The sequence below is a fragment of the Penicillium diatomitis genome (genome assembly GCF_028827545.1).
Source record: "Penicillium diatomitis strain IBT 30728 chromosome Unknown utg000002l_segment0_segment0, whole genome shotgun sequence".
Taxonomy (NCBI): Eukaryota; Fungi; Ascomycota; class Eurotiomycetes; order Eurotiales; family Aspergillaceae; genus Penicillium; species Penicillium diatomitis.
In genome coordinates this window covers 3,183,173-3,201,726 of record NW_026623174.1, presented here as the reverse complement: position 1 = coordinate 3,201,726, position 18,554 = coordinate 3,183,173, and the positions used below count along the sequence as shown (strand labels likewise).

The 18,554-nt window shown below is 51.6% G+C and overlaps 6 protein-coding genes across 6 annotated transcripts; 4 read left to right on the top strand and 2 right to left on the bottom strand.

Annotated features, from left to right (window-relative positions):
- Positions 1-548: 548 nt before the first annotated feature.
- Positions 549-1,416, top strand: N7539_002200 (GPALPP motifs-containing protein 1; the record flags this gene model as incomplete). The annotated part of the gene is made up of 3 exons (XM_056931803.1): positions 549-735; positions 774-1,114; positions 1,219-1,416. 3 exons carry the CDS (start codon positions 549-551, stop codon positions 1,414-1,416), a joined length of 726 nt encoding a protein of 241 aa, XP_056793834.1.
- Positions 1,417-2,100: 684 nt separating this feature from the next.
- Positions 2,101-2,601, top strand: N7539_002199 (GNAT family N-acetyltransferase; the record flags this gene model as incomplete). The annotated part of the gene is made up of 1 exon (XM_056931802.1): positions 2,101-2,601. One exon carries the CDS (start codon positions 2,101-2,103, stop codon positions 2,599-2,601), a length of 501 nt encoding a protein of 166 aa, XP_056793833.1.
- Positions 2,602-3,305: 704 nt separating this feature from the next.
- Positions 3,306-5,990, top strand: N7539_002198 (putative transmembrane glycoprotein; the record flags this gene model as incomplete). The annotated part of the gene is made up of 1 exon (XM_056931801.1): positions 3,306-5,990. One exon carries the CDS (start codon positions 3,306-3,308, stop codon positions 5,988-5,990), a length of 2,685 nt encoding a protein of 894 aa, XP_056793832.1.
- A 1,174-nt stretch (positions 5,991-7,164) lies between these two features.
- Positions 7,165-7,938, top strand: N7539_002197 (DUF3602 domain-containing protein; the record flags this gene model as incomplete). The annotated part of the gene is made up of 3 exons (XM_056931800.1): positions 7,165-7,216; positions 7,390-7,593; positions 7,781-7,938. 3 exons carry the CDS (start codon positions 7,165-7,167, stop codon positions 7,936-7,938), a joined length of 414 nt encoding a protein of 137 aa, XP_056793831.1.
- A 1,126-nt stretch (positions 7,939-9,064) lies between these two features.
- N7539_002196 (uncharacterized protein) lies at positions 9,065-10,099 on the bottom strand (the record flags this gene model as incomplete). The annotated part of the gene is made up of 1 exon (XM_056931799.1): positions 9,065-10,099. The coding sequence occupies one exon, from the start codon at positions 10,097-10,099 to the stop codon at positions 9,065-9,067; it is 1,035 nt and encodes a 344-aa protein (XP_056793830.1).
- A 4,273-nt stretch (positions 10,100-14,372) lies between these two features.
- Positions 14,373-16,524, bottom strand: N7539_002195 (glutaminase family protein; the record flags this gene model as incomplete). The annotated part of the gene is made up of 2 exons (XM_056931798.1): positions 14,373-16,303; positions 16,392-16,524. 2 exons carry the CDS (start codon positions 16,522-16,524, stop codon positions 14,373-14,375), a joined length of 2,064 nt encoding a protein of 687 aa, XP_056793829.1.
- Positions 16,525-18,554: the final 2,030 nt, after the last annotated feature.

Here is an 18,554-nt window from a genome sequence, read left to right as displayed (position 1 = left end):
AGGATATTCAAATGATATGTGAATCAGGCCAGCCTATTCCAGAATTTGATCCCCATTGAAGAATGAAGATCGATTAGATTGCAGATCAAATTACTTCGCGGAATCGAATTTAAGCTTAGTCATGTGCGCTGCCCGACTAATTTATTCAGCGGGACTCAATCGAACCTTATGCGGTGATAACATAAGGTAGCAGCAGGCTGTCAGGTACAAATCACAGGAGCCTATAGAGACACCATAGCCCTCAAACCATAGCACCTAGATCAATTGCCCCAGATGAAAGATGGCAATCCTTGTGATCCGCGGAGTTTTTTAGCTTAGGATATCCGCTTACACATATCAGGTCCACGGTCTCGACTGTACCGTACTGAAGAAAGTCTAAAAAGGTACTTGATGCTTTGACTTGCGGGCGGTCAATCCCATGACATCAAATGATCCAACCACGCCGTGGTCAAAGTCGCCGGGTTATCTTATCGCATACACCTTTTCTGCCACCACTCTTCCTGGCCTTTCTTTCTTTTGCTCAAATTGATGCCGTAACACCATTTGCAATGGACACCTCCGAAAAGAGAAAACTCGACAATGAGGCTGGGCACGATGAGCCCTCCACGAAGAAAAGGGTGATCGGCCCCGCGATGCCCCCACCACAGGCCGCGTCAAATCCACGCGACGACGGTGATCGAGCCCCGGCTTCGGAAAGCAACAGTGACAGCGACAGCGACGATGATTTCGGGCCTGGTCTTCCCCCTCCCTTGGCGGCGCACAACCAGCACCAGTTGTCACCACCCACGCGTCCTCGCAAAAATCCGAGACTCAGACAAAAGACACCCAACGAGATGAGTGGATGTTGCAACCGCCGAGTTCAAGTGACTGGGCTTCCAAAATCGATCCAACACAGCTACGGAATCGCAAATTTCAAACTGGAAAATCGGCCCGCGCCCCTGGATCAAAGCAACTAGATGCGGCTTGGGTTGAATCGCCAGAGGAGAGAATGCGACGTCTCCAAGACCAAGTTATGGGCGTCGGCCCGGCTCCCAATCGACCTGAACAACGCCCTTCCACCACCAAAGATGCGGCTCGAGCGAAGGAGATGGAAGATCGAATCAAACAGTACAATGTGCGTGCCAATTTACCAAGTACATCCGGGCTCGATCGGAGAGAGAGAGAGAGAGAGAGAGAGAGAGAGAGGGTTCCCTCGCTAACTATCTTTTGCACTTGCAGGAAATCAAAGGGAAGAATGTACCCCTTGATAAGGAAAGGATGTCGCGGAAGGAAGAAGAAGACGATCCTAGTGCACGTGCCTTTGATCGCGAAAAGGATATGGCTCTGGGGTCCAAGATCACAGGCAAACAACGGCGCGAGATTGTCAGTAAAGCCAGTGATTACGGGTCGCGCTTTTCCAAGGGAAATTATCTGTAAAGCGGATCCGCGTCGACTGGAACTTTACAGCCGTCGTATTGGCTGTATTGTGGAAGTGATACCCCAATGTCGCCAAGAATAAATCAATTGAGCCCAGCCCGGCTGTTGATAAGCCCAGGGCCAGAGTCTCAATTACTGCCTTGGGTCCTGGCAGCAAAGTAGATTCTCGCAGCAGAGGCTCTGAACGAATCCTGCTTCCACCTTCGTGATGAAGACAGTCACCGGTGAGTATCAGACTTCGGGGCATGCTGGTTCAAGCTTGACGACTGCAGAACATGCAGTGCGTCGACTCGGCTCCAACAGTCATACTGACTGGCTCACTTTACACATATAGCCTGTGGTTCATATCTTGTATCTCAGTAGACATGCTCTTGTACAGTTCATCAAAGGTACAGCTTCAACCAAGGCTAGCGTACTTGCTGCGTATACCTTTCTGAATTTGGCTCCTGCCTACCTGGCAGCGGCGTGTCAGGCCTGAATCTCCAGGCAGCAGTCATGAACAAACGCCCATTCACTCACTTCACTTTCCTCTTTTCACATTATCGACCCCGAACGGTATTCTGCTTTAAACTCGGGATTTCAAATACTCTTGAGTGGTGAAAGTCTAGTCGAAGACTTTCCTGTGGACGCTACTCAAGTCAGATTCCATCTGCGATCATCGACACCGATGGTCAAGAGGCAAGAATGTCACGCACCTGGAACCACTCGGATATTCATTCCTTGAAAAGGGACGAGGCGCTGGAAATTCTTGCCCAGATAGCCCGATCCGAAAAAAAGACCTTCCCCACCAATGAAGCTTTTGCATTTGGTGAAGAGCTGTGGAAGAAAAAGCCTAATACGCGGGTGTTGTACACAACTCGCGTTGCGGCTGGTGTCTCGTCGCGACGGGATCTGGTAGCATATGCCGTCTACGTGCGCCAAAAGGGCGTCGCCCTTTTACACAAGGTCTGCGTCATAGAGGCCTATCGTCGCCAGGGCGTCGGTCGCGACCTCATGCTCTACATTCAACAGCGCCTACGAAAGGAGGGGTGCCAGCAAATTCACCTGTGGGTGGACGAGGCCAGGGAGCCCGCGCGGTCTCTCTATCGCCGATGTGGATTCGAGGAGCGGGAAACGATCCCTGATTACTATGCTCCTGGTCGGACTGGCATCAAGATGGTCCTAGATTTGGAACACGATCCGTGAACGTGAGGGTAGACTTGGGGTACCACGAGGTCGACTCCTTCAACACGGAGGATTCCACAATCCCCGTCTACGAAGGTGCCCTTCTAGCCAGGACCATCTCTTCAGGACCCTCCCTCCGCTCCCTCTCTCCTCCCTCCATTGGTGGCTCCTTTGTAAAAGGCAAACCAGATGCACCGTTTCAACGATCCCGAAGGAGACTGGACAGGCGTTCTTATGTGCGGCTCCTTGACGAGCATAGGAGCGTGGCCCATCCCTTGCTAACAAGCCCGGCGCCCAGGGGGTTCCACCAGAACCTGGACGTGAGCATCTCGATCTACGCCCCGACGCGTTCCCGCGCTCTCATTCTCGACTGTCACCCCGCTACATACTTCAGTGAAGTTGGGCATATCCAGGCATGGCTTATACCACAGGGCTCGCCCTGAGCGAGTCAGTCCCTGTCTCCTGGGAACGAGTGCCAGGGAGATCGCGTGTTAGACGATGGACTATCGGCAAACTACGTCTCTATCATCTGGACCACTCTACCCATCTCCAGTCAAGTCTTGCACCAAACTTTCACTTCGTCTTTCTGACTCTCAGGACCTAGCTGCTCGGCACCAGCGTTCACATTTCCGTTCTGAAGAGATCTTGCCGCGCTCCAATAGTGGTTGCTCGTGAGAGCCACGATCTCACTGAGAGTCGGCATTGGGGCGTTTAGACAACGAGCAATGGCATCGATCATCGTCCTCCTCGTCAGCCTGGCGTTAGCTGCCATATCTCATGCCGCAGCACTGGTCGCCAATTACCCCATTAATTCCCAGCTGCCACCGGTTGCGCGGATCTCTCAACCGTTTCAATTTGTCTTTTCAGAAAACACTTTCTCTCACGCTGATTCATCGACCAAGTACTCGCTCAAGGACGGTCCATCATGGCTTCATGTCGACAGCGCTAGCCGGACCCTGTCAGGCACGCCTGATTCACATGGCAGCGGTGCAGAATCATTCGAATTGGTAGCCTCCACCGGGTCCGACTCGGCTAGCATGAATGTGACTTTGATCGTGACGTCCGACGCAGGCCCGACTATCGGTACCTCCCTTGTGTCTCAACTGCGGGCGTATGGTCCTGTGTCTTACCCTGCGACGCTGAATTTACATCCCGGACAACCATTCCATATTCAGTTCGACCCTGCCACGTTCCACAATACTCATCCTTCCACGATCTATTACGGCACCTCACCAAACAATGCGCCTCTCCCGTCATGGATTACTTTCGACGCGGCATCGCTCAGCTTTGCTGGAAACACACCGTCCTTTCCCGGATCTGGCCCTCAGTTCTTCACGTTTCAGCTGGTCGCCTCAGATGTGGCCGGATACAGCGCAGTGAACCAGACGTTCGAGCTTTCCATCGGTCCGCATATGCTAGCTTTCAACGAGACCGTGCAAATTTTTAACCTGAAAAGAGGGGAGGCATTTCACAGTCCCTCCTATGAGAAATACATGACACTCGATTGGTCACCGATTGCCCGCGAGAACATTGTTCTGGTCGACGCCGCAGTCCCGGACTGGTTAACTCTAGACAAACAATCAATTTCGCTAATTGGCACCCCGCCAAGATCCGCTGTGAATCAGAACATCACAATCACTGCGACAGACATTTATCACGATGAGGCCAAGATTTTGGTCCGTCTGGAGTTTCTGGAGCTTTTCGTCGACACGGTCTTGGGCTGCGAGGCCTTCATCGGACAAGACTTTTCCTACGTCTTCAATCAGTCAGTCCTGACCGACGATTCTGTCCAGCTCGACGTCGACCTCGGCGATGATCCTTCGTGGCTCCGCTACGATCCCTCTAGCAAGACGATTCACGGACACGTGCCGTCGGAAACTCAGCCCAAAACATTGAAGATTCACTTGCAGGCGTATCAGGGGTCTGTGAAGAGTCAACGTGACTTTGAAATCCATGTGCTATCGCCAGTTCAGCCTCCATCGGGGACTGGGACAGGTACGATACCAGAGACCCCCAGTCCTTCGACGCAAAAGGCAGGCATCATCGCCGTCTCCGTGGTCATTCCGGTCGCTGTGATACTCAGTTGTATCATCCTGTTTTGTTGCTGGCGTCGCAGAAGAAAGTCGACCACGACCGTTGAAGATGGCAAGGACGACAAAGAGGCGAAAGCCGCTCCTCCCCGCCCGGCACGTCCCAATCTCCCTAACTGCGAGCCCGGTGTGGCGGAAAGACATTCGCAGGATGATCCTCCCGAAGACTGGGAGAAGAGCCCTATTTCGCCTCCATCTGACCTCCCCCGACTCGAGCTCGGTCCTGCATGGAATGTGACTCCTTTTGATCCACCAGTGGAAAGTCTGATGTTCATCCCTGAACCTAGTCCTCCCCCTCGATCACCAAAGCGAAGTGCATTTGTGCCACTTCGCGACCCACCCATTGATGAGAACAAGTCGGTCGTCGACAAGTCTCCTGCTCGGAAGCCCAATCAACGCTTGTCTTTCACTGCGAGTCCACAGGGCATGCGTCGACGTACCAGCGCGCGTTCCCGTCGCGAGCCGCTGAAACCCATTCAAGCGCGAGCTATGAAGCGGGAGTCGATGCAGTCATCTCGGTCAAAGCGATTTTCCAGGCGCTCTAGCGGCATCTCCACGGTCGCCGCAGGTCTGCCGGTGAGAATGAGTGGCGCTGGACATGGCGCTGGAGGGTTTGGACCTCCAGGCCACGGTTTTGTGCGAATGTCATGGCAAAATACCAAAGTGTCCTTGATGACCGAGGACGGTACGATGGGACCTGTTATGCCAGGGTATGTTCGACCTGCCGTGGGTACAGGATGTGTTCGGTATAGCATGGTTGAGAGTATCCCGGAGAAAACAAAGTCTACGACGATTCGTGCCGTCGAGCGTGATGAATCTCCCGTCTCCGAGGCCGACTCTCTGGAGGCGTTTGTCCACAGTCGCGCCAAACACCGCAACTCGTCGAATCCGCTGTTCTCCGCACAGATCAGTCGTCGGCCCTCGTCGGCGCTGCGCGCTCTGGATCGAACCCGTAGTCAGCGCAGCCGGGCCGATACCGTCTCGATTTCCACGTTCAGTGATGAGTATCGACAAAGCATTCGTGGTCGACCCTATTCTACTGCAATGTCCGCATCCGAGTATGGCGACGATAATCGGGTGTCTCAATATCAACCTCTCGCATATCCCACTAGTCTGTTCCCTCTCGCCGAGGGTGTCGGCAACAGCCAGAGTCAACTCAGTCTAGCACAAGATTACCGGGGGCCATCTCCCCACTGCCTCGGTTCTGGAGTGAGAACAGTCTGGCCAGTGCTCGCCATATGGGATCGGATTCCCACCCGACAGACGTGTCTGTTCCGCGCACGCATCGACACTCGATCATGCCCGCCAGTTCTTCCATGATCTCTGATCCGGCCGAGCATCTCTCACGCAAAGCATCCTCCCAGAAGCTCGCTACTGCTACTGGACTTGAGCCCCCTCCTCCGCATAGCGCCAGCTCCCGGGGTCTACCCATGGCTAGTAGTGGCGAGTTGGCGTTTGTTTAATTGAACCGATCTCTCAGCTGGCGCGATGCCCTCTGTCATTGAGGATGTTGTGATGTTTTCTATATGTGCGTTAATGTATGGTGGCTTTATGTGCCGTCTTTTGTTTTGTCTATTTTTTTATTCCCCTTTGTTTCTGCGACTCGGCAGCGGAGCTTTTGTTTTGTTTCTTTGGGTTTTTGGGAGCATGGCGAGCGTGGTATCCATGGGTTTGTATGTAGACATTGGTCTGTGTAAGGTCTTGACCATCGGTTTTCTTGTGATCGGTTTATGGTTCCCATAGCTTAGATAGTTGTCATCAATATCAATCAGTACATGCGAGGTTTCTTCTGTCCACACGTGTGTAATAGACCGGGTGAACTCTCGGGTAGGTTGACCGAGTCATCGGGACTGGATTGAGTCTGCCCTGTTCACAGCTCACTTTAGCTGGACACATTGACATCGATGAGCGCAAGGCACAATGCCTCTGAAAGCAAAAAAAAAAAGAGCCCTCCGATCAACCGAGAAGTCTCCTGTCGCCGCGTGATCAATATCCACAGTGAGGAAACCCATGGAGGCGTGTGGCATTGTCTCTGGCCCAAAGCGGCCAGGTCCCATGACTTCATCTGTGCTTGGCGCGGAAGAGCTTTCAGCACGAGACTGACGAAACCCAACAAAAGAGTGACGTTGGAATTCCCCTTTGCCCCCCCCCCCAAACACCGACCGAACTTTTTTTGTTCAAAGAAAAGAGTGTGAGACTGTTGTCGCGCTTATCGTCTTGAATCCGATTTCCGGTGATTCACCTGGTTTCTTTCCTGAGAAATCGGTTCGAATTCTCGAAGATCTTCAAATAGGTTGAGTTGCTTGTTGGGCGCAATCCAAATTTCCCCGGTTTTTTGCTCCCCCCCCCCCCCCACCATCGCATCATCCACCGCCGCGATCACCGTCTCTCGACTTTTCTTTCTGGTTCTCCAAAAAGTGTCTCCTGATACCTCCACACCCAATCGCTTGAAGTTGTTCAAAGTCGACTTGGCTTCTGACCGAGGTGCGACAAAATGAGTGGTCCCAACTTGACTCGCAATATCTCCTATGGACGAGGAGGCGCAGGTACGTCCGTCCGTTGTTCATGCGGAGGGAGATATCTCCCGCGTACTGCGCATTGGCGCAACACTCGAGCTTAAGCTTGAGCTTGAGCTTGCACTTGGGCTCGAGCAAGCAACAATGAAATTGGGTAGATCAAAGCTAACGCGCCGGTCACCTTGGGCCTCTCGGGTGAACAGGGAACATTGCGCCGCCTCAACGATCCACCACGCCCAAGGATCTGGTCACACCGACAATCAAGCAAGAAGTGTACACGACCGGTCGAGGAGGATCCGGAAATATGGTTCAGAACGATCCGCAGCATCCAGAGCTTGCGCGCGAAAGTCAAGATGTCGAGTCGCCGCCATTGCGCGCGGAGCAATTCCCGCATCATACGGGCCGAGGTATGTTTTTTTTTTTTTTTTTTTTTTTTTTTTCCCCGGGAGAGTAAAGGTCTGGTCCTTTTCTCTCCATGGCTGAGTTCACTTTGCGCCCTGGCTGTTTTGTCGTCTTATGCATCTGGTCGATGCTAGTCCGCTGCTATTCTCTGGTATTTGCTGACACGTTCTTGGTTTGCGCAATGACATTCAGGTGGCGCCGCGAATGCCTACATTCCCACGCCGGAGGAGGAACAGTCGGCGCGAAAGGAGGAGGCCGAGCTGGTTCGCGTGCGCACACAATCACGAGATCGTCTCAAGGAGATAGAACTCAAGCGGCAAGAAGAACGTCATGGATCGCCTGCTTCCTAAAAGGTAGGGGATGTGATCCGGTTAATCGGTCATGGATATCCGGGGGGAGTCTTGGCGTCAAGGATGGTGGTTCTCCGTGAAAGAGGGCCTCTTGTTTCATTTTTTTATTTTCAAATCACCTCACGACGAAGGGAAATCCCCGTCGAATTCGAAGAGACAGCAGTTTAATGAGAATTGAGAAGGTTCATGCTGTCGACGCAAGAACGTAATCGATGAAATCCTATCTGTACGATCGAGCGCGGGGGGGGGGAGCTGTCTAGTTGGTTATCTTATCTTTGGGCCATCGCACTATTCTTTGCTTTTTTGGGGGGGGGGGGGGGGGGGAGTGTTCCGTTTAGACACTTCAGTTGTTACTTTTTGTTTTCTATTTTGTCATGTTACCCTTGTCCTTGTCACTTTTCCCTTATCTCTCGCTTTTGGTTGGCTATCTTTGACGGTTGCGTGTTACACTACGTTGCAAAGGCCGAGTTGACAGCAGATCCGCGAGTTAGTATCAAGTGAGAAGTCGGCGGGACGAAAAGGGATTAGTCGACGACATGGGAGGCTTCCACCGAGACGGTTGGTTTCTTTTATTTACGGAATCGAGACGCTGACTGCAATCTCAAGGGTATGGCTGTTTTTTTGTTTTGCTTCCCCAAACGGAGAAACGAAGTCTATGCGTATGTGAAGTCTTGCGTCTTGTCTTCTGTTTGGGAGCCGGGTGTCACGTCACGTCAGGGCAGGAGATCTGTTGGCTTATTCCTCGTGTGGAATGGGTCTTTGACCATTTCGTAACAGACAGGTGTCATTAAATTTGGATACAGGTTCGTTATTCGGACAAGGTGTTGGTTTTTCTATCATGAGTGACGTATCAGCTCTCTTCGGCTGTACTAGATGATTCAGAAGCGTTCCGAAGAAAGCCATGCAGAGGCAAAGAAACAAACACGAAAAAGAAAAACAAAAAACAAAAAACAACAGTACGAGGGCTCGCTATGATGGTCAGTTGCAGAAGCTTCAGCGTGTCAAGCGACTGGAGACTATGCGATGGACATCGTAGAATCATTTCCAATGAGACAGGTCCCCAGGACCCAAGAAGCGACCAGAACAGGACATGAAGGAGGGGGAGTGGACAAAGTGCACGCGCTTATCATGCCTCTGGCAATACACATCCCGTTGCATCGATAGGCCATCGCATCACTTCCCACCACTCTGGGTCGACCGTTTCGACAATCTCATTCAAGATCCGAGTGCCCCAATCTCCGATCCACCACAGCCCATGGAGATGATGCAGGACCACTGCATAATGCGCGAATATGACCAGGGCAAACGGTGCCCGGTGCTGGACGAGATCGTGGAATCGTGCAGGCGTGCGAGAGGACCAACAAAAGGCAAAGTCTCTCGGCTCGCTGCCGCTCATGAGGCGATTCAGACAGAGCTGGAGCTGGTCGAGCGTCTGGTCGTAGACCTCCCTCTCGTGGGTGGGGCTGTACTTGGCTTCTCGAGCGTTACGTTGTCGCAATGCGAGGATGAGAAGTTGAGAGATATCTGGCATTCGCGGTCTTGAGTGGTCTGGTTTGACGAGAGGGTGGAGTTCGCCTTGAGCGACGCGGTCGATGATCTGCATCATGATCCCCACGATCCAGCGTGAGATGGTTGAGATTTCATGATATTCGTCCAGGTACTGGGGCCGGCTTCTGTCCTGCGCCGCACTCCGGAGCGGACGCATCAGTCCATGGGCGAATGTGTAGGAGAGGAGAACCGCACACAATGCGAACACGGCGTTGCATTGCACCAAGGTTAAATCCTCTGTCGAGTCGAGTGGAATGCCAGCAAGAGCAATGCGATAGTGCTCCCGTGCCGCGACGAGATATTTCCCCTGGTGGTCGGGATTGGGTCTCTCTCGAGCCAGTTGCAGGGCGGCCAGCGCCATTAGACCATGTTGAAGATTGGAGAATTGCAAGGCGAGTTGGGGAATAGTGATTTGCCACAAGTTTTCGGCTGCATGATCGCGGGCCATGGAGCGATAGGTTTTGGTGGACCAGTGCATCATCAGCTCCAGATCATCCAAGTGCAAGGCTTCCGGTGATTTTCGGTGTATCCCGGGCACTCTGTTCATTGCGAACCGCTCGGCCTGAGAAGCCGTCACAGCGGGCCGATACGATGGAGGCAGAAACTCCGTCATCGTGAGTGATATGTTGGACGTGGACACTGACATGTCTGAGCTGGCGGTGGGTGGATGATTGGAGACTGCTGGGACTGCTAATGGCTTTATATCCATCGGTTTCACAGGCGAGCGAACACCTGAGAATCGACGGCGCACTCAATCGTCTTCAAAGTAAATGGTCGACGGGCTATTCCAGAAAGATTCTGTTTGTAGCCTTCTCTCAGACTGAGGATTTCCAGCGTCTAGTGTCAGGCCGGCCTGGATCGTAGACAGAGGAGCAGAACAGAGAAAAGGCAGGGGTTTAATCTGGTGTGATTCAGAGGAAACAGAGGGAACAGGGGGAAGAAGAATACGAAGAGAGCGTTGTAGAACAGATGATGCCACCCGTTGGTCTCTCTCTCTCTCTCTCTCTCTCTCTCTCTCTCTCTCTCTCTTCCTCTCAGGACAAAGGCGTCTATCTAGCCTCTCTTTTGTGTATTGTTCTGTTTATGTCCAAGATCGACACTTTGAAATGTACGCAGCGTGTTCTACTGACAGATCATCAAACAATGCGAACGAATTCACGATTCCTCGATGATGGGCAGCGTCGATGCAGCATTCCTCTTCAGGCGTGACATTTGTTCCACGTCGGGGAGGAAAGTGGGACGTCAATCACGTCGATCTGGCGGATGACTGTAAACAAGTTGAAAAGAGAGAGGAAGAAAGAGAAGATCGACACCGGCTGAGGAGGTAAAGGGCTGACGGGAGTGGGAGAGTATGCGGATGATTCCAAATTGGCCCAATTTGGTGACTGCATCGATCGTGTAGTTTGGCGTGGCCGGGGGGTTTTCCGACCCTGTATGCGGTCAAGAGCGCAGGCAGAGGAACCGGAGCACATGCGTTGGAGGAGTGATATCACATCCCAGGCACTGACCCGACTGGGGATAATCGGTTTGGTTTCTTAGTACAGCGTCGGAGAGGCAAAGTCGCAGATGAAACCCTCTGATCTGCCACGCATCGTAGGGATATGCTGCCTCTTTCCATCATGGTCACCGAGTTCACCGTGGTCACCGTGGTCCCCTCCTGTCACCTTCTCCCCCCCCCCCCCAATGCGCACCGTATCCTGATTTGACTTTGGCGTGTTTCCCTTTTTGGGCACAAACGCGACACGGACCACTCGACGATTGCCCGCGAAGGGAAAATGAAGGCAGGACTTGGCAATCGGCGATGACGGGACGTGTGGATCTGGACATGTGGATATTGGATAGGTACCTAGTAGTTACTACAAGCCAACTAGTAGTAGTATGTAACGGGTAGGTACTATGTGGAATGTGGATGGTGGTAATCGACTACCGAGTACAGTCAGGTACATTCCTCCTTTCTCCCCAATTTCGAGTTTCGGCAGAGAGCTGCACCTCGGCTCCTCCGGGTCAGAGGCGGGCAGAGTTTCCATCTGGATGCTTGATAATGAAGTCGATCATTACAGTTAGAGCTGCGAGAGTTCACCCGCCGTCGGTACCTGAGTGGGACTCGAACTCATACTCATTAGTAGAGGCTAGAGCCTGTAGCATGGACAACTAACTTATCTGTCGAGTCACGCTACAAGTACTTTTACTCTATTCAGGCTAGCGTGTCGACTATCACCCTCGGGAGAGATTCATAACTTTATTGAGATTTCCAGTTCAAGCTGTATTGATCGACCGCTGTATCAACTTGTTAACAACAAAAGTTTGTACTATGGGTGTATAAAAAAATACGAAATACTATAAATACTATCTGACTTTCTTTCAGCCTAGATTTCAATGTCAAATCATATGAGCGCTAGGGTTTTCCTTTAAAGATGAGCTGTTCGTTCTAGATGGTGATTTGATCCCTGCAGACCCCTAAAGCGGTAAATGCATCGATTCCGCAGAGGAGAAGGAGATTTCTCAACTTCTCACTGATCGGGAATGACATAATGACTCCCTTTCATCCGGATGACGGTCCTTTACTGGAATTACATACTTATGTTCCTGCTGTTGACTTCCTACTCGACAATCACTTGACGAGGCTCGCAAAAGGGTATATTTCTAGTAAGTACTACTTACTTAGTGCAACAGACCGAAGACGGTAGTACTAGTGGCACCTTCAAGAAAACGGGTGCCTAATTAGGAAAGCTTCCAGACAAGGGACTAAACTGAGCATTCATTCGAGAATGATTGCGCAATAGACAGAATAGAGTCAATAGAGAATAGAGTCAATAGAGAATAGAGTCAATAGAGAATAGAGTCAATAGAGAATAGAGTCAATAGGGAATAGAGTCAATAGAGAATAGAGTCAATAGAGAATAGAGTCAATAGAGAATAGAGCCAATAGAGAATAGAGTCAATAGAGAATAGAGCCAATAGACGAATGTACATATTATTCTCGGTGTGAAACTGTGAACTGATCTCACTTACGGAAGCCCACAGCGATGCAGATTGCCGAGCCAAGATTCCCACGGGCGGGACCCGAGAGCCATGCGTTTTCCTAATCGGGATAGACGTGGCATTTGCCTTCTTCTCTCTCCCGGCCAGGTGGAGATAAACGGGGGTGACACAATAATATGCCAAAATACCTATCATTGTGCTGTCCCGGATTGAAGGATCGGTCCATGTAGGGTGTTGATCTGCGCGATGGTCTCATCCTTGGACTTTCGTTGGGGGTAACTTAGGTATGTTAGTTGTATTGATTTCGCTTATATAAGTACACCTTCAGATCATCAACTTGGAAAGTGGAAAACATTCAGCATGTAGAGAGCAGTCCGCTCGTGGAAGCAACTTGTTCTGATGCATCGCAAAAAGACAACCCACGTTCGGGGAGTACGACTATGGGATAATTCTCATTTTATACTGTACAAATGTACATAATTGCCAAATCAATCACGGGCGCACCTAAGAAATGATCCCAACCCATGATTGATCTGGCAATCATCCAGCATCACAAGCGTCACACCAGCGGAATGAATACCCGAGAGCCCTAAGTGCTGGCCAAGTCGGGCTTAGGGTCAGATGACGCGGAACGTAGCGTTTCACAGCTGATACTCAACAAGAGCGCACGTGATCCCGCTCGAGGTGCAACACACCCCGAGTAGTCCGTGTTCTGAGCAGAATTCATGTCTTGGGCCTTCTATCACTCAACAGCAGATATAAGAAGATTCTATAAGAGAGATCAGCCAGGACAAGGTTAAACTTGATGAAGCACGACACAACCTAGGTAAGATGATGGGAATTATCCCCCACCCTAATCATATCACTTATTTTAGAGTTGTGGACGTTCGGCAATCCCAAGTGAATATTCCATACACAATTCAGTTACACGCACAGCAAGGTTCCAACTACTTGATCTGTACCACTACCTCCTATCGACATTCTAGGCTGGGACCGTAAACGTCTACTATCTAGGTAGGTTATAACGGTCTTTCTGGATCGTGTGCTTCTTCAAAGCCTCCTTCTACCGATACCATATTCATGGTCGATTAAGAGACTATGGAAGTATCATGGTCTTGTCAGATGCCGACGTGACCCTTGACCCTTGACTCCTTGAAAATGTTTCATAATAGACCGTGGAATTCATAATAGACCTTGGAGGAATAATACACCACGGAGGAATAATACACCATGCACAATGCAATTGCACACTGCCATAACCATGCATTTCATTCTCTAGACGCACCCACATGACTAGATCCGGTTTCGGATCAAGGGTCCGAAATCACTGACCAAGCGAGTCAACAAACAACTCTAGCGAGCGAGTCCGTCCAGAGGTCCGGCTCCTTGTGCTGACATACTGGCATCCATACGACACCCCGCCAGATTTTCTGCTTTCACCTCTTTGGGCCATCACCGACCCTTGGAAGCAACCTTCTCACCATGCATTGTGCTCAAAGTAGGAACGCTCCAAAAAGATGGACGGGACCCAAGTTCTACAGGACTTCCATGGTAGGCTTCACCGATGTCTCTATGGAGGCACATCTCAAATCAGACGTCCATGCCATCGCCGAGGACGAGGCGACCGTTGGTTGGGTGTTCGTTGAGGTGATGCGGTCCAAGGAAACCGAATCGTCGCGACTCGATTCCCTAAGATGTACGCTGCTACTTCGATCAAAACACTTGTTCGAACATCTCTGCATTATGCCTCCGAGAGGAACTTTGCCCTGCTATGTGCTCTGCTCCAACCTCGATTCCCCTGGAGTACAGGCCAGACACGAATAGTGCGAGTCCATCAGATGCACAAGAATTGCAAGAATACCGCCACATTCAGGCGAGAACAGCATCGGGGTATACAAATCAGCTCACTCCGAGAAAAGAATATCAGCGCCCGTCAAAGCTGCCAGCGCAAAATGGCTGCCTAGCGTGGGTCGTGCCCGGAAGGCATACTCCTGTCCCGCCGAAAAGCCATTCCCAGCCTCGACCCAGTATCGATCGGAGAACGGCGCCGAGTTGAGTCCATTCGAGATATACCTATGTAGGTCATCAATGAACAAGTTTCGGGTGGGCCCGCGAACAGTGGCAGCGACAAACGATTGCCAATTGGTTTGCCCCCAGCTGATGGCCCCGTCGAGAGGCACGCCGTCGGTTTTGCGTACTGTCGGATAGAACTGGGCTGTGGCATTATAGGCTTCTCCCGGAAAAGTGTCGAGGTTGAACAGCAGATCCGGATAGTGATTATACACGAGGAACCAGGGCTCCTCCCCGTACTGAATCAGAAAGTGGGTGCCATTCACATCGGTCCCAAGGTGATCGGTCCAGATCTTGCCTGCAAAGTCTTTGCCGGCGGCGGTATAGTTACTTTGTCCTGACAGAGCGCCGTATGTGGCAAGACCAACGGCAGCCTTGACGGCCAAATTAGTCTGGTTGGCCAGTGCACCGAGGGCATCGTTCAAGGAGAGCTGAGAGGCCGGATAGAGTCCATTCTGAAACAGGTAGTCGGCGAACTGTTTCAACTGAGCCGAGTATGTCTCGGCCAAGTCGGTTTTACCCGTGGCGATTTGATAGGCATAGGTGAGGATGATCATATTGCCGCTTTCCTCAATGGGCATCTCTTCTCCATTCGCCGGGTGACCCGTCGCGTTGGGGTAGTTTGCACCGAGCTCATGCACCGCATATAGCTTCGTGTAGGCACTAGATCCCATGTACTCAAAGACCGGTGTGAGAAGGAGCTTCAGAAACTCGGGGCTCAACACGTAGAAGATGGGGAAAGTTGCGTAAATCACATCGACGGTGTTGATGTTTCCATCACTTGATATCTCCTTGATAAAGGCACGAACCTCCTTCACATCCAACGACTCGGAAGGGATGGTCAGTTCGATACCTCCGTAGACTTGTCGCACTGAGAGAGCCAGAATGTCCGAGTAGTCCTTGTTCCCATAGCTGTAAACTCCCGTGTCTTGGATCAATTGGTCAAATTTGACGGATTCTGCATTGGCGTCTTCATAGTCGTCCAAGAAATGCGAGACCGCTCCCACCACCTCGGGATACCTCGCACGATAGTAGCCCGTCTGCGTCTGACCAAGGAAATCGATAGATTCCTTTCGGGCATGGCCTATCGCAAAAGTCACGGCTGACGCATCCGTGGTGGTTCCCAGATCGTGGGCAAAAGCTACCACGCCTGTCGAGCTCCACTCGTCCTGTGTGTCAGTCAAGCTGCCGCCGTTGATGAACGACTCGCGGGTGCTGAGAGATGGGCCAGATGCACTCGAGAGTAACGAGGAGTCCGTTGGACGAGACGCGTATACGGCACTGCCCCACAGAGCCTGTCCCTGATTGTTTTCTGAGAAAGTTGCCGTGTTGACCGCTTGAATCTCATAGACACTCGTAGATGCATTTCGTGAAAAACTCCAGCGGGCGTGTCCGGGCTGGCCCGTCCAGCTGGCATCGATATCAGAGTAGATTTGCACGGAGCTTGAGTCTCCCGCTGCCACGGTCACTGTCAGGTAGGAGAACGGCAATGATTGCCGCAAGTAGTTCTTGGGTGAGACTGGGGAGAAAAAGTCCAGAGTGAAATTGCGCGAGCCAGCCGTCACGGTGAAGATGGTGTGAGAAGACGTGTAGACTGCCTCGGTGACCACCGCAGATTGTGTTCCATTCGGGGGGAAAGCCACGCCAAACAAATTATATGCAACTCCGTCGACGCGCGCAATGACCGACCATATCAGCTTGTTCCCTTCCCAAAACTGAGCATTGTGCGAGGGAAGAGACGCGACATCGTTGCCGGGAATCCATGCTGTTGTGATTCCGGATCAGCTCGCTTTCCTTCACCACGACCCTCGACACGGAAAGATCAAAGGAAGATGCAAAGAGTGAGTTCTGACCTGACAGATATGGACTTCTTACCGCCAGTGGGTATGAAGGAGGCTTCAGCGGAGTGTACGTGATGGCATCTGCTACCGATGCACAGCATGACGCTACCACTGCAAGTGCTTTGAAAGCACGATCCCACAACATGTTGGAGAGGCCGAATCGATTTCTCGACCAGTTCAAAGAATCTCCTTGACTGCGGCTGTGTATTTGAATAGACCGGAGCAGAGAACCTGCGGAAAGCAACCACTCGACTATGAAGTAAGGGGTAGCAATATCCCTCGCAATGGCCCAGGAATGCTCGCGTGCCGAACCGTCCTCCATATAGCATAACACCGAGAGATACTGCTCATGTAAATCATGAAGAGTCATGATCGAGAACAAGTGACAATGGCATCATTGATGACCCCTCTCGGCGCTTGGATGCAGTAGCTCGACTGCAGAGGCAGGCAGCGAGTGTACTTGCTGCATAATTGCGGGGGTGGGCCAAGCAGACCGGCTGGTTATGAGCATAGCGCAACCTTCTTGGCGTGCTCCTCGTCGCGTGAGACTTGATGACTATGGCCAAACTGATGCTAGGCTAAGTGTGGTCAATTTCAGGTATGAATTGTCTTGAGTCCCCGCAAGAAGCCAGTGATATCCCGAGACGATCTTCGGGGGCACGGCCTGCAGATCGTTCCTCGAGGCTAGGGCGGTGGATGATCTCCGGTGAAAGTACAATATTTCCTCGAAGTGATACTCCTTATTCAGACCCAGCAGCTATGATGTAGTTGCTGCCACCCATCTGGCATCAGGATATAGGGTGGTTTATCGTCCCGCAAATATCCAACATGCCGGTTGACGGTCAGCATCAAGCGTCGGTGCCACTAGTGACAAGTAAGCTTCAGATGGGCGTACCGTCTTTGTTAAGGAAGCCGGATGAATCACCGGCGCATAGACCAGGTGGTGCGCCTGACCTCATCTTGTGAATCGGTCACGCCCACGCATCACAGAACCTCGTGCATCATCCAGGGCGATCGTCTTACACATCACGGCTCACATGGATGGCTGACCCTACGGGCTCGACAAGATCAGTCATCATAATGACTCGACGTCATCATAAGTTGTTGACTGCAGCTGACGTCGGCTTGAGCGCGAGCGGGAGATGCAGCGAGTAAACTACTTTGGCCGGCTCATCAGCGATCATCTGCCATGCATCCCATGCGGTGAAGAGGATGCTGATGTTGACGGCCGCTGAGAACACCACTCATCGCTTGAGTTAAGGCTAAGAGCTCATACACAATTCTATACTGTGTTGCAACATCGGTCAGCTTTCTGGATTCAATCAGTTGTCTCCGCATGATTGTGATTTTATGATCTGTATCTCGATTCGCGGGTACTCGGTTGATCCACTGAGGCTAGCAGAGATGGGATGAAGATCTCACCTGTTTCATTTCTCCAATTTGATTCATCGGAGACTTTCCGTTTGATCCATAAAAAAGATGAAATCTTCCTCTTTATAGATGGAGAAGGCCTCGAAGCGACGTGAATTGCACTCAACCTCCATCTGGTGCGTCGTGTGTAGTGTGCAGGGTGTAGCACTGTGTACTGGTGTCGTGTGTAGTGTGTACATGTAGTGTGTACTGTGTACTGTGTAGGGCCTCACCGGTTGACTGCACCTGGATATATGAAAAGGCTTGGACAATGACAGGCTACAGTGGCTGATGACCTACACTTGTCGCTCCCATTACGAATCAAGTTCCAACATTACCTGGGGAGTCTTTGCCTTGCTGAGCATCAATCGCACTGGATGTGGTCATGTGCTTTTGTCACATGTCCCGTCCGATGGGAAGCTGAGGATTTTGACCAAAGACCCGGTAAGCTAAACTTCCAGTGAGATTCCTGCCCCATTGCGAATCCCAAAGTGTCAATTCACCTCGACTTCTTCGGGACGCTGACTTGATCGCATTCGCAGTCTCCACGAGTCAGCTGCGACTGACTCGCGGCATAGTGCAACCTGCAAACTGCACGGTCGGCGGATAGGGTATTTCCCTCGGAGGGCATATCAAATTACCGACCGGCTCGGGTAGACCGTGGGATCGAATCTCGACTACTTGCCGCACTCGTGAGCGCCTTGCTCTCGCGTCGAGACGCTGCAAACAACATGATAGTTTGATGGCGTTGCCCTCAGTTTCACA